Source organism: the organism of the source record quoted next, unplaced genomic scaffold (genome assembly GCF_019419815.1).
Source record: "Pyrus x bretschneideri cultivar Hongxiangsu unplaced genomic scaffold, Pyrus_bretschneideri_v1 Contig15, whole genome shotgun sequence".
Taxonomy (NCBI): Eukaryota; Viridiplantae; Streptophyta; class Magnoliopsida; order Rosales; family Rosaceae; genus Pyrus; species Pyrus x bretschneideri.
In genome coordinates this window covers 6,841,253-6,856,303 of record NW_025999446.1, presented here as the reverse complement: position 1 = coordinate 6,856,303, position 15,051 = coordinate 6,841,253, and the positions used below count along the sequence as shown (strand labels likewise).

General features: G+C 38.7%; 2 protein-coding genes across 2 annotated transcripts; both read left to right on the top strand.

The window, feature by feature from the left end:
• Positions 1–2,976: 2,976 nt before the first annotated feature.
• On the top strand, positions 2,977–4,023 carry LOC103952490. The gene is made up of 2 exons (XM_048580565.1): positions 2,977–3,651; positions 3,880–4,023. The coding sequence occupies exons 1-2, from the start codon at positions 2,977–2,979 to the stop codon at positions 4,021–4,023; spliced, it is 819 nt and encodes a 272-aa protein (XP_048436522.1).
• A 333-nt stretch (positions 4,024–4,356) lies between these two features.
• Positions 4,357–11,266, top strand: LOC103952457 (topless-related protein 1). Its single transcript, XM_009364039.3, is given in 25 exon segments — positions 4,357–4,486; positions 4,965–5,073; positions 5,175–5,354; positions 5,481–5,594; positions 5,685–5,843; positions 6,079–6,256; positions 6,357–6,474; positions 6,604–6,674; positions 6,748–6,892; positions 7,023–7,132; positions 7,226–7,295; positions 7,378–7,451; positions 7,528–7,623; positions 7,700–7,795; positions 7,909–8,036; positions 8,129–8,363; positions 8,456–8,620; positions 8,842–8,988; positions 9,212–9,322; positions 9,436–9,615; positions 9,755–9,883; positions 9,981–10,076; positions 10,256–10,444; positions 10,581–10,744; positions 10,871–11,266. Coding segments are annotated over 24 exon segments (3,261 nt in total). The 5' UTR covers positions 4,357–4,486; positions 4,965–4,990; the 3' UTR covers positions 11,094–11,266.
• The last annotated feature ends 3,785 nt before the right edge of the window (positions 11,267–15,051 follow it).

Here is a 15,051-nt window from a genome sequence, read left to right as displayed (position 1 = left end):
ATACTCGTACAACTTTTTAAAAATATATGAGACACACATGACACACCCCGACCGAGATCGGAGCGTGCTGGCCGTCACACGAAGGTGACGTAGCCATGTGCACGTGCGGAAGCTAATAAGGTAGTAATATAACAGTACGAATAAATTAAAACTAGCATACAAAGCAATAAAACAAGTGCTAGTAAGTGCGAGACAATTTCAGAGCAGGTCTACAGCAGTCCAAAAGAAGATGCGACAAAAGTACACCCGAAGGTGACCCTACGCTGGTGAGTATCTGTCAGGGATAGCCGGGCGAATCCTCCGGGAAACCACCGAAACTGCTAATCAACTAGAACCTGGAGGGGCGCAAAACAAAAGCGTGAGTGGGCAAAAACAAAGCTCTTTGAAAACCATTTACGAAATACATTCTAACCCCTCGCTGTAAAACCTGTATACTTCCCAGAAAATAGACATATATGCGTATATAAAGATATGCCATTCATGCTCAAGAATATACCATGTCAAAGCCTCATAATGAATGCAAGTGCTCAGGTATAAATCACATCAATAATATAATATCTGGCAGCCGGAGTCACCTAACGTGACCTGTACGGCTGTATATAGAGCTCCAATCTCAACTCAATAACTGAACCTGCCCACGAGTCGGAACCACCTAAAGTGGTCTGTACGACAAGCCTGGGTGTAATACATATGTACGCTCTAGTGCTACGATCACGTGAAGGCTGTGCGAATAATCGCGGGTCACCTACGAGTCGGAACCACCTATTGTGGTCTGTACGACAAGCCTATGCACCTAACTTGGATTCCAAGTTGAGCGTGTGGTGCGAGAGGTGAACGACACGTGAAGGACTGTGCCCTACTCTGGGCGGGAGCACTAACACCGGGGATCAGGTTATGAGCTCTCTAAGCATCTCAAACCACTACTGAAATATATAAACGTGAATACCACTTACCTGGCACTTACCTGTGCGTCCACAGCACCAAATATGCATATGTATATGTATGCCACAAGTAATGCATGCAATGATGCATAAACGATAATAATAAAGTGCATGGCATAACACAATTAACCCTTTTTAAACAATTTCTGGGAAAATACTGTATATAGGTATAAACGGAAATCAAAAGCCCACTCACTGGTATGTAGAAGGGTCGTAGCCCCCCTGCCTCGAATGTGCACGCTCGTCCTCGGGGTATGTGTCACCTATATGCGAGTTAACTATAAAAACGTCAACTTTAAAGCACATAACCAACTTCTCGTAATAACTTCTCATACATTGCTCAAAATGGACAAATGAATATACCAACGCGATCTACACAACCTCACGATCACAACCATAATTTTAAAATAATTTTTGGACTTGCCACGCGCCCCCACGCGCCTGCACAGACACGGACCTACGCGCCCCCCACGCGCGGCCATGTGCCCTGCACGCTGACGGCGTCAAGTGACGCCGTCAGGAATATTCCCTGGAAATGACGGAATATTCCGTTAACCCTGACTGACGCCGTCAACGTCCGTTAGGAATATTCCGTTAAACTCAACGGAATATTCCCCTTCTTCCCCGGCCAGTCCCCCTCACCGGCGCCGTCGCCGGAAACCTGCAACTCGCCCTAACTCTCTCGTTTTTCCACCTTTTTTCACGTTTCTTGCACCAAAATCAACCCTAAAGCTAATAGAACACAACCCTACAAGTTTTAAGGCCTAAAACTACGAGGAAATACCTGTCCACGAAAACAAAAACCGGCCAACTTCGTACAGGACGATCCCGACGTCCAAATTTGTCCAACGAAGTACTCCGAGGCTCCTCGTGACACCACCAAGCTACCTACGAGCTTAGAAATCCCAAAAACTCAATGAATAACCTTTGCATGAATAGTGCTCAATTCGGCCATTTTCAAAACGACGTGAAAACGAAGGATTTCTCACCTGAAAAGGGTATGGCTGTGCTCGCCTCGACCTCACGAGTTCAATGGTGTAGCTGGTTTCTACGATCTGTGAAGATTTGGTGGGTTGTGTGGTTTGTCCGTACGTTTACAGAAGGAGAAAGAGGAATGGAGCTCGGGGGAGGAGGAGACAGAGAAGAGACAGTGACAGAGGGTGAGTGATAGAGATAGGGTGTGTGTGTGTGTGGTCCAGCTTTGGTCAACACCACACAAAACAATCCACAACGTGACAAACACGAACTAGGGGCAAAGTAGTAAATTCACACGTGCGTTTCGGTATTTTCGGGACGGGATGTCACACACATGCGTTGTGAGTTGTAATTCATTAAAAAATAATATAAATATGGTATGAAGAATGTAAACCGTGTACCATTCCTCATCTAAAATAGGTTTCTAAAATAAAAAAAGGTAATATCTTATATAGAATTTTATCTGGAAATCTTAGCTTTTAAGACCATCTCCAATAGTTGGGCTAAAAGCCAAATATTTTAGCCCAAAAAATTTAGCTTTTAGCCTAGAAACAACTTTTCTACTTCAACCGTTCTGGCCTAAAATTTTAGCCCGAGATTATTAAAGAATGAACTTAGGCTATTTTTTTCTTAAATTAATTTTTTTAAAAAAAAATAAATATGTAGACTATCGTAAATTAATTTTATGAACATTTGAATCATAAAAAATTTAAATTCCGATAAATATTGAAAAATTACTAAATTTCCCATAAAGCAAGCCTTCAACTTTTACCAATCTTTCAACCCTGTGATAACTTTTAATTCACCAACCTTTCAACACCAAATTTTCAATTCACCAACTGTTCAACACCAAACTTTCAACTTCCACCAACCATTCAACACCAAACTTTCAGAAATCATCCTCTATATAAACATATGTCCAATATTTGTTGATCACACAACCTTTCAACCTTCAATCATCCTCTATATTCACCAATATTTCAACTTTCAAAGAGTTTTTGTTTCCTAAAAATCCTCAATATCTTATCAATGGGTGATAGAAGAAGGCGTAGTATGGACAATGCAGATGGCACAATACCAAGCAAGGATGGAGATTGAGGATGCAGAATTGTTCAACGCCGAAGTTGAACTTATCAACTCGTTTATGCAATCTGAGCACCATGGCGAATCTAGCCATCGTGGTTCTATCACGGGGCGTTCATATGTGCAGTGTGATAGAGAAGAGTGCCATGATCGAATGATGAAAGATTATTTCATCGAGCGTCCGAGATTTCCTACTCATGATTTTCGGAGGCGGTTTCGGATGAGGAGAGAGCTTTTTGAAAGCATCTTGAATGCAGTTATCAATCATGACCACTACTTTGAACGGAGGGTAGATGCCACAGGCCAACAAGGTCTATCACCTCATCAGAAGCTCACATCTAATTTTCCTATGCTAGCTAATGGATGCTCTGCAGACTCAACTGACAAGTATTGCCGACTTGCAGAAAGTACTGCTATTGAGAACCTGAAGCGCTTCTGTAAGGCAATTGAAGGCATATATGGAGCCACATACCTCCGCAACCCAAATCGTGCAGACTTAAAGAGGCTTCTACGCAAGGCAGAAAAAAGAGGCTTCCCTGGTATGATAGGAAGTCTAGATTGTATGCATTGGGAGTGGAAGAATTGTCCTACTGCTTGGGCTGGCCAATTCAAGGGCCGTCATGACAAGCCAACCATCGTGCTCGAGGCTGTGGCATCTTACGACTCATGGATTTGGACATGCTTTCTTCGGCGCTGCTGGATCAAACAACGATATCAACGTTCTTTGGTCTTCTCCTTTATTCGATAATGTTGTCAATGGATGGGCACCAGAATTTCGATACAAGGTAAATGGTAATAGGTATGAGCTAGGTTACTACCTAACTGATGGTATTTATCCTAGTTGGTCTACTTTTGTCAAAAGTTTTTCTTATCCCGATAGTGCAAAGAAGAATTCAAGCTCCTCAATGTCATGACACACTCCGTAAAGATTTGGTTGAGCATGTATGGCGCCGAGAAGGTGAACGTTGATGATGTTGGTTATGCATTTATGTATGCGCTCTGCGTGGGGCGCGTTGGCGAGTGAAAGGGCCGAGACTGGCCCAAAGGCCAGCGAGTGTCGCGCGGGGGTTGGGGGGGGGGGAATTCTGGGGGGTATTTGGCCTAACTTTAACATTTGGCATTTAGCCCAATGTTTTAGCATGGGTTGGAGATGGTTTTGGGGGAAAATTTAGTGGGTAATTTAACATTTAGCCCACCATTGGAGGTGGACTAAGTAAGAGAGAGAGAGTTTGAGAGAGAGAGTGTGTTTGACAGAGTGACAAACACTCTCAAAACTGGCGCAGAGGGGATATATGATAAGTACAGTAACGTATACCTCGGTCCGCCCAATTATATATAATATCTCTCTGCCCCTCCGCTTATTCCCATTACCATTTATCAGCAGCGTGAGGAACGAGCTCTCTTAGAGAGAGAGAGAGAGAGAGAGAGAGAGAGAGTTTTCAGTCCTCTGTTTCCATCACTGGCTCTGTTTCTTCTCTGTTTTGCAGGTAAATCTTTGTGTGTTTTTTGTTACCTTTACCTCTGAAAAGGGTTAATCTTTTGCTTCATTTATGCCTGCTTTTCATCCCCTTCACCTTCTTCTTTCTACCCTCTTGAATTTTACTGGGTTATGGCTACTTTACTGTTTTTGTTCTGTGAGAACCCTAATTTTGCCATATTTTGCATGTTCTTAAATCTGGATGAAAAATGATTTCCGAGCTGTCATAAAAAAACCCATATCTTTTAACCCGATTTTACTAGAGAAACGAGTCTTTTTTTTTTTTTTTTTTACCCGAAATATTGATGCTTTTATGTGATTTTGCTGCACCTAGAGTATATTTTTGTTGATGTAGAGCCTTGTATTTTTCAGAGAAATATCAAATTTTTGCAAGGATTGAACCATTTTTTTTTATAATCTAGCATGGACCATGACTGTTTTTCTAAATTGTTATATGTATAATTTTTGTTTCCTTGGCCTATTCGAAGGTTGAAGAGAAGAAGAAGCCGTTGCGATGACGTTTTCTCTCAGTAAGGACCTTATCTTATTGATCATGCAGTTACTTGATGAGGAAAATTTCCAAGAAGCTCGTCATAAGTAATTTACTGATCTGAATTACCGTGTCTTCATATTTGTAAATGTTTTTGCAGCTCATGCTTTTCTCTAAAATTAATTAATTTTTTTAATTTTAATTATAGGCTTGAGCAAGAATCTGGACTGTACTTCAATATGAAGTATTTTGAGGAATTGGTGCTCGATGGGAAGTGGGATGAGGTCGAGCGGTATCTCTTGGGGTTCACGAAAATAGATGACAACCGATACTCAATGAAGGTCTTCTTTGAAATTCGTAAGCAGAAGTACCTTGAGGCATTGGATAAGTAAGCATTTGAATCGTTAAGATTTACGCTTTGTTTATAAACAGCTGCACTGCCTTGTTTTTTTTCCTTCTTTTTCTTGAATTTGTTATGACATTGTATCTGGTTTAATCATTTGGAATTCATCAGGCAAGATAGAGCCACAGCAGTGGATATCCTAGTTAAGGATCTGAAGATGTTCGCGGGTTTTAATGAAGAATTGTTCAAGGAAATCACTCAACTCCTCACATTAAATAATTTTAGGTATGTGTTCTGCACAAATTTTGTGAGCCTCGAGTTGCTTGTAGTGTGATTCTCTCAACTGGCATTATGGAATTGATTGGGGTTATGCAGGGAAAACGCTCAACTCGCTAGTTACAGAGATGCAAAAACTGCGAGAACAATTATGGTCATGGAACTTAAGAAGCTCATTGAGGCCAATCCTCTTTTCCGTGATAAAACACAGTTTCCTCACTTAAGACATTCAAGGTTGTAGATTCTCATTAACCAAAGGTACAATAGTAGTACGCCATAAGAAAAATGAGAGAATTTGTGTTTCCTTCAAGTGGGCGGATTTTTTTTCCTGTGATTTGTTTTATGGAATTTGGTTTGTGTACGGCCAGAAAAAGAAAAAGGTTCTCATATATCCAGCTTCCAGTTTGATGTTTTCGATCATTTACCAGTTCTTTTTTTTTTATTTTTATATTTTTAAATTGTAATTGAACTGAATTCAGAATGAATATGGCAGCTTGAATTGGCAGCATTCCCTTTGTCCAAATCCTAGACAGAATCCTGATATAAGCACCCTATTTGTGGATCACTCCTGCAAGAATTCCAATGATTCACTCGCTCAATTAACCGCAAACAGTCAGCTGATGGGTTCTGTACCGAAAGTTGTTGGTATTCTTCCTGTGGATGCAAATGGGGTACTGCCCTTAGACTACTTCATTCATGATTTTGCTTCAGAGTACTGAATTTTTGAACTGAAAAATAGTTTTTATTTATCATTTGAATTTCTCCTGTCAGCCCTTCCAACAACAACCAGCACTGGTTCACCCACCTTTATCCACATGGATATCTATTCCCCCAAACTATCCAGCTGCTTCGAGAGGAGGTAATGGTTTTGGTGGCCTAACAAATCCAGGTAGTTTTTCTTTTTTATTTATAAGTTTTTTCTCTAAGGCTCGGAGTAATGGCCACTATTATATATGCTTTTTGGAGAAGGAAAAAGCTTGTACTGTCATTTCTGATGATATTCTATTTTCTGGTCTAGCTTCATCGGTGAGGGGTCCTGGGGATTCTGATGATTTGTTCAAAACGCGATTAAACAAGGTTCCAGAAACGGTAAGCTTAAAGTCCGTCTACATGATGAGCACAGAATTTGAATTTGGGCCATACTTGTTTATACACTCTGTAGGGTATGTTGCAAGGGATCAATCTAGGACAAAGTAGCACCTCATTCAGTGCAGCAGATTTCCCAAAGACTGTTGCTCGGACCTTGAATCTGGGGTCAGTTCCCACAAGCATGGACTTCCATCCTGTTCAGCATACACTATTTCTAGGTTGGTTTCTTTGAGCTTTCCTTTAATTGATGTTGTTGGAACACAAGACGATCAATTTTTCAATCCAAAGAGAAAAAAATATTACTTTTTAGATTTAAGCAGTAAGTTGACAAGTGTGTTTTTGTACCAGTCGGAACTAACGTGGGGGATATAAGTTTGTGGGAAGTTAGTTCTAGGGAGAAATTGCTGTCAAGAAGTTTTCAGGTATGGGATATCGGAGCGAGTTCAATGATGCTAAAGGTATGTTCCCTTATCAACCGAGTCATAATACAGACGACATTTGCATTTTGTCACTGGAATCATCTTAACCTATTTGTTTCTAATGAAACTCAGGCAACTCTGATCAAGGATCCATGTGTCTCAGTTAAGCGTATAATATGGAGTCCTGAGGGTGCTGTGTTTGGTAAGTTCACGATTGGTTAGTTTGAATACGAAAGATGGTAGCTTTTTCTAGAAAATTTAAATGCAATTGTTCTTTCAAACAGGAGTTGCATATTCTAAACACATTATCCAATTATACGATTATTTTGGCGGGAATGAGATTCACCAGCATTTGGAGGTAGGTTATGCATCTTCTACCTTTCAGTATATTTCATTTTGCGGTTCTCTTTTCTAATACTTCTATCGATTTCTAGATTGATGCTCATGCTGGCAGTGTTAATGATTTGGCGTTCAGCAACCCAGCTAAGCAACTTTGTGTCATAACTTGCGGTGATGATAAGGCCATTAAGGTTGGCTTTGAAGAAGTGGTGATGTAATAGGTCGTAGAAAACACGATAAACTTATACACCGATTTGTGATTTATAGGTGTGGAATGCAATTACTGGGTCAAAGTTGTACACTTTCGAAGGTCATGATGCTCCCGTGCATTCTGTGTGTCCTCATAACAAGCAAAATGTCCATGTAAGGCTTCGCTTTATCGTATTTTCTTTTCCTTGATTTGTCCCACTTCATTTGAATTCTATGAATGATTTACCTGTTTGTTTTGAAATTCAGCTTTTGCTTTCGTGTTTTAGTTTATCTTTTCAACATCAGTAAATGGAAAAATAAAAGCGTGGTTATACGACAATCTGGGATACCGGGTGGATTACGATGATCCTGGTCACTCATGCACAACAATGGCCTATAGTGCAGATGGTAAAAGGTTGGTATACCAGTCCATTCTAATAGTATTGCAGCCTTCACCTATATTTTGGGCAACAGGAAAATTCAATCTTTACTTTGAACTCAATGCAGGCTATTTTCTTGTGGGACAAGCAAAGATGGAGAGTCTAATGTTGTGGAATGGAATGAAAATGATGGTGTAATAAAGAGGAATTACATAGGATTTCAGAAACAATCTTCGGGTGTTGTTCAGTTTGATACAAGCAAGAATAAGTATTTGGCTGTTGGAGATGACTATGCAATCAAAGTTTGGGATATGGATAAGGCCAATATTTTGACTACTATTGATGCTGAAGGCGGTCTACCAGTAAGTTTCCTTTAAAATTTTCATCAATAATGCGTACTTATCTTCTAACGGACTTGTGGCTGTACTAAAACATTAATGTTTTCCTTTTGAAGGCTAGTCCTTGCATTCGCTTCAACAAGGAGGGCTCTTTATTGGCTGTTTCTGCAAACGACTGCAGAGTCAAAATTTTAGCTACGATGGATGGTCTTCGGCTGATGCTCACTATTGAAAGTCACTCGATTATTGCTTCAAGAAATGGACCTGAGACTGAAAAAAAGGTCAGCTTATCAAAATTTCTAAGCTGTGTATAAGGTGCAAACTTTCAAGGATTGCAACTGTATTTAATATGATGCTGGTTGCATCATGTTTTCCTTGTGCAATTTCGTACCACACAATCATGAACAATGTTTTGGCTTCATCCTTCTCAATTCTAAATTTTCAATTACAGTAATCTTAATATTTAGTTATAGTCTACAATAAATTGAGCATGTTTTGACAGAGTGGTAGCATCAGAAACCTCGAGGAGGTGAAACCAACCAGATTACCGGAAGAAGTGAACACAACAAGGATCTGGAATCTCACTCAGATCAGTGAAACTTCTCAGCTTCGGACATTGAGGCTCACGGCTTTAATGAAAACAGACAAGGTTGGATGTCTTTTCTGTATATATCTTTTGGCATTAGGGACACTCAATTATTACTCATCCATTTTGAAGATAAGTAGGCAGTAGTTCACTATGACATTCCGGTATCTCATTCACTATGCACTTGCAATTTGGCAACTATATTTTGTTTTTGTTTTCTTATTTAACCACTGATTTTGGAGTAAAGAAAAAGAAAGTTCCTCATTGGCTTCTTTGTTACCAACAGATCTCAAGGTTAACATACACATATTCAGGCAATGCCATTCTAGCATTGGGATCCAGTGCCATCCATCAACTGTGGAGGTGGTCGCAGGATGACCATAGTTCGAGGGCAAAGGTATTAACTCTATATTTTCTCTGATTCTGTTACATATAGTTCAAATTTGATGATTGTACCATTCTGAATTCTAAAGTGAGGATTGTGGCTATATGCAATTTAATATTGTCTAGGCAACAACCAACGTTACCCCGCAGTTAGTGCAACAAACTTCAGGCATTCTTATGACGAATGATCTTACTGGTGCTAAACCTGATTATACACTACCCTGCTTGGCTTTGTCTAAGAATGATTCATATGTCATGTCAACCTCCGGAGGGAAGATATCTTTGTTCAACATGATGACATTCAAGGCAAGTTTTCATATCCCAACGTAACTTGGTCGTGGTTGGTTCAGCTGCTTTTATACATGTTATCTCATGAAAACGAAATTTTTATTTCCAAAATTGGATGGGGCTCTTGATCGGTGACAAGTTATTTGTTTAACTACAGACGATGACAACTTTCATGTCTCCACCCCCTGTAGCAACAAGTCTTGCTTTCCACCCTGAAGACAATAATGTTATTGCTGTTGGCATGGATGATTCCACCATTCAAATCTACAATGTCCGCATAAATGAGGTATGTGGTTTCGTGAAGCACAGTGCACAGATAATTGCATTTGTGTTTACTATCTATATGTAAATATTTTCTGTGCTCACCTTTTTCCTGGTGTTAGGTTAAGATCAAGCTTAAGGGTCACTCAAAAAGAGTCACGGGTCTTGCCTTCTCCTATCTTCTTCACACACTTGTTTCTGTTGGAGCAGATGCTCAGGTTAGTATTTCATGAAAAGAGAGAATTGGAGCAGTTGTTTCTCAGTGGAAAAGAGAAAATTGGAAAATGTACACTTACCTACCGAGGCTTAGATATTGAAAGTGTCAAAATAAATATGGTCCTTATGAATAATTGTTTCGTGTTTTGGGTAAGTATACTTTTTGTATTTTCTTTCCCAGCTTATTGTGTGGAACTCTGAAAAGTGGGAAAGGGAGAATAGCTGTTTCTTGCGAATTCCTGCTGGGAGGATGCCTACAGCAATGGTTGAAACTCAGCTTCAGTATCACAAGGATCTGATGCACATCCTTGTAATACACGAGAGTCAACTTGCCATATATGAAACATCGAAACTTGAATGTGAAAAGCAGGTACTTCTATTTTGGCATGCACATTATCCAGTGGACCACTTAGCTCTAACTAATCGCAACAATGTAGAGACAGTCATGTACACCAGATTACATTTTTTATACCTCGATTATTACATGTTTTCTGTTTATGTTTCAGTGGATTGTAGAAGAATCTGCAGCACCAATCTCGCACGCGACATTTTCTTGTGACAGCCAGTTAGTGTATGCGAGCTTTATGGATGGAACTGTGCGCATATTTACATCAAATCTTCAACTGCAATGCCAGATTAACCCCAATGCTTATTTTCCAGCTGATGTCAGGTGATTATTAAATCTCCTGTGCTATATCTCAGATGATAAATGCTGCATTTTTCCATTCCCATATCTATTTAAACAAACTATTACCCCCGCGATTGAGTATAACTTCTTTCTCCATTTTTCCAGCAGCTGTTCTGCCTCACACCCGCTGGTTGTAGCTGCACATCCCCAAGAGCCAAACCAGTTTGCCATAGGACTAACAGATGGAGCAGTTATTATCTTTGAACCGCTCAAATCAGAAGACAAATGGGGTGTGCCACCACCTGTTGACAATGGCCTCCATACTACAAATGAAGGAAGCTTGGGTGTTGGAAGCAAACGTTGGGTACAGGAAGCAAACGTCTCCTTCTAAAAAGGCGTAGTTAGGAATTGGGAACTCTACAATTCAACAAGGCCTTGGTTTTTTTTTTTTTTCCTATGTTTTTATTTGTTTTTCCTTTTATGAATTTCTTTGGTATGCTGCAATGAATGATATTTTATAACTTTTTTCTTTCAGCATTTCTTCGAAAGGAGTTTTTCAGTCCCTTCCCTCGGAACAAATCTTCTTGATTCTGGAAAAACAAAATTCACAACACAATACCGGCGATATTAGTATGTCACGCGTTGGGATTAATAGGGTGATGTTATCTATACACATATTTTTACTAATTACGCACCCTTCTTAATTTTCGATCGTAGGATCGAATGAAGAAGATCAATAAACAAGAATTAACAAGGATGAGTAAAAGTTTAAAAGGGTGTGGGAATAGCACTACCCTTAGAAGTTTTAATTCGCAAGTTTCGAACTTGGTGAAATGGAGCTTCATGGGAGTTGGAATATGATCCAAAGGAAACAACATCAGTACACACACAAAAAAAAAAAAAAAAAAAAAAAAATTACTGTACGTTCAGTTCTTTTCTATCTACTCCTGGTTTAGATTACTTCAAATTATTATACTAGGAAAAATTTATTTGAACTCATATAGCTTATCTCTATGCCGAGCTTAAACTTTAAATATAAATTGAAATTTATCAAGTACAAGATAAAATTAGCAATAAAACTGAAATTTATCAATGAACTCAAAGTCTATAATCAGACTACTGCCACGTAATTTTTATCCTACATTCATTCTAGTTAGAACCCGAAAATGCTCTCATAGAGACAAACAAATTCTTTTTAATTGATGGATGGTGATTTTGTCTTAACCTTTGCCTCCATAAAGCACTCCCACCTCAAATATTTCTGCTTTACTAATTGTACCCACCAACTTTGATGATGTGTAAGCACCTTCCAACCAACTTAGCAAGACAGGCATTATTGAACAGTTCACTCTTTCTAATACCCAGCACCTCATTACTCTTAGGCTGACAAACCTTATCTCAGGCAATAGGATTCATTCTGCTATCCCTACCCCAGAGGAACTTCCTATGTTCTTTATCGAGCATCTTTGTAAACTTGTTTGGGTACTTAAAGCAAGTCATCATGTGATTCGGCATACCACTAAGGTTGATTTAAGAAGAGTTACTCTACCAGCTCTAGAGAGGGTATTGGCTTTCCAGCCCACTAGTTTATTTTCTATTCTCAACATGATATCCTTTGTATTCATAGGATATCTCCAACTTGTAATGTTATTCATTCCTAAGTATTTCTCAATTGTAGTTTGAGTTGGATTTGAATAATATTAACAATATCATTTCAAATCTGATTAGTAGTAGTCTCCAGAAAATAAAGGGACGATTTATTAAAGTTTATCTTCTGCCCAGAAGCCAAAGCAAAGCAATTTAGAACATTCAAAATATTTCTAGCTGCAACTTTCGTCACTTTAGCAAAGATGAGACAGTCATCCGCAAACATTAAGTTCGAGACTTTAAGGCCTCTAGGAGAAGTCAGAAGACCAATGTTAGTTCTTGAAGAAAGGAAGTGGACGTTAAAGTGTCTAATTAAACATTCCATGCACAAAATGAAAATATACGGGGATAATGGGCCGCCTTGCCTAATTCCTCTAGATGGGTAGAAATACCCATGGGCTTTACCATTAATAAGAATGGATAAGGAAGTGGACGTAATACACTCCATGATGAGGTTGATCCAATGATTGTTAAACCCGAATTGAGTAAGCACAATCCTAATATAATTCCAGCTAAGCATATCATAGACATTTTCCAGGTCTAACTTTATAGCCATTGCAACAGTTTTGCCTTTTTTACGTTTAAAAGTAGAGAGAATTTCATGGGCAATAACTATGTTGTCACATATAGATCTATTAGGGCAAATGCCCCTTGATTAGTGGATGTACAAGTATTCAAGATCGCTTATGTCTATTAGCCAACACTTTTGTAATGATTTTGTAAACAACATTGCACAAACTAATAAGTCTAAAGTTAGACACTGGCCGTTTCCGGATTTTCCACCTTAGGAATAAGAGCTATATTAGTATGATTAATTAATCTTAAACTCGAGCAATTCATAGAGATATCTTTAACCAAGCTTTTGACAGAAGGACCAACAACATCCCAACACTTTTGGGGAAAAAAAAAAAAAAAAAAAACATGAATACCATCAGGCCATGGGCCCTTCAGAGCACCAATGCCATGACTAGCATTCCAAAACTCATCATCACTAACTGGACGGGCCAGGTAGCAGAGTTGATTAGCAGTGATACATGGTTCAATTATGTCAGTGAAACTTGAAATTATGGTATCGTTAGAGCCCGGATGGCCAGTAAAGCGCAGTTTAAAGTCCCACACAGAAACCTATTTGCTGACAATTACACATAGTCTGCCTAGTAAGTTTGAAAGTTTAATAAATTTCCGTGGTTTTTTTATTTTTAAAGAAAAAATTATATATAGAGTATACTTTTAATACTAAATTATATATCAAGATAAAACTTTTTAAACATTTCATCAAGAGACAAACATTAATTCATGAGAAAGATGACATCATTAACTTTTTTTTCTCTAAGTGTAAGTTATGAAAATATCCTTTAGATAAGAGTTGAAAATGTGAGTTTTTAACTTGGCTTCCACCACTCTCCTCAAACCAGATCGAAAATGGCAGACCAAGATTCAAGAACCTCGAGAGGCTAACGAAGGTATATAATTGGCAATCAAATCTCCAAAGAAAAAGAGATGGATATTCTTAAATATAGTCCAAACTTGTCACTTGGTGGCTGACTTTATGAAGCAAATATAAACACAAAGTGAATAGGAAGCCACATTCACATTGTCGACTGCAACTTCTTTGCGTTGGTGGCTAAAATTGGTTAGAATCGAATCAGCCACCAAATTGTACTATCTCTCTTTCTACGATTCCAACATTTCAATCTCACTGCAACTCAATCCACGCCATCAATCTTCACTCACAAATTCACAGCCTAATTCTCGAAGGTACCTTCTCAAATTCCAATTCATTTATAGGGTTTTGATTCCAATTAATTTGAGGATCAAGATTCCCCATCCAATTTTTAAATTTTCTTTTAGACTTTGTGATTGGAGTTAAAATAAGAAGCTTATGGTGCGGATAAAGCCCCTGGCACTGTTAATTCAGAGCAAGAGGAAGAAGTGCCCGACTCAAATCAATACCACTACCATTCTTATGTGCAATTTAATCATTGCTCTAGTAGCCTTGTCGTTATTCGCTACTTATTGCTATAAAAAAACGGGTTGAATTGATTCTGCAAAAATAGTTGAAGATGGATTGAATTGATTCTGAAAAATGGTTGAGGATGGTTGAACTGATTCTGCAAAAATGGTCGATAACTGATTGAACTGATGTTGCAAAATTGGTCGAAGACAACTTGGACTAATTGTGCAAAAATAGTCAAAGACGAGTTGAACTGATTATGCAAAAATGATCGAGGACTAGTTGAACTGACTATGCAAAAATGGTCGAGGACAAATTGAACTCATTTTACAAATATGGTCGAGGACTAGTTGAACTAATTCTTCAAAAATGGTCAAAGACAGGTTAAACTGATTCTGCAAATATAGTCAAAGACGAGTTGGACTGATTTTGCAAAAATGGTCGAAGACGGGTTGAACTGATTTTGCAAAAATGGTCAAAGATGGTTTGAACTGATTCTGCAAAAAATGGTCGAAGACAAGTTGGATTGATTCTGCAAAAATGGTTAAAGACGGGTTGAACTAATTCTGCAAAAATGGTCGAGGACAGGTTAAACTAATTTTGCAAAAATAATCGAAGATGGGTTGAGTTTATAACACATATTAATTTTGTTGGAGTTGTGAGGGCTAGCTTCGATTAACAGCCTTATAGCCTTAGGGGTATGAGTGGTATTTTAAAACGTTTTCATGTTTTTGGGTTGCGTTTTAGT

What these genes read in the sequence shown, in the direction of transcription:
- LOC103952490 (XM_048580565.1), top strand. Translation starts at nt 2,977, where the DNA reads ATGCAGATGGCACAATACCAAGCAAGGATGGAGATTGAGGATGCAGAA. An exon ending in CCATCGTGCTCGAGGCTGTG is followed by an intron (nt 3,652 to 3,879) that starts GCATCTTACGAC and finishes TTATCCCGATAG; the next exon opens with TGCAAAGAAGAATTCAAGCT.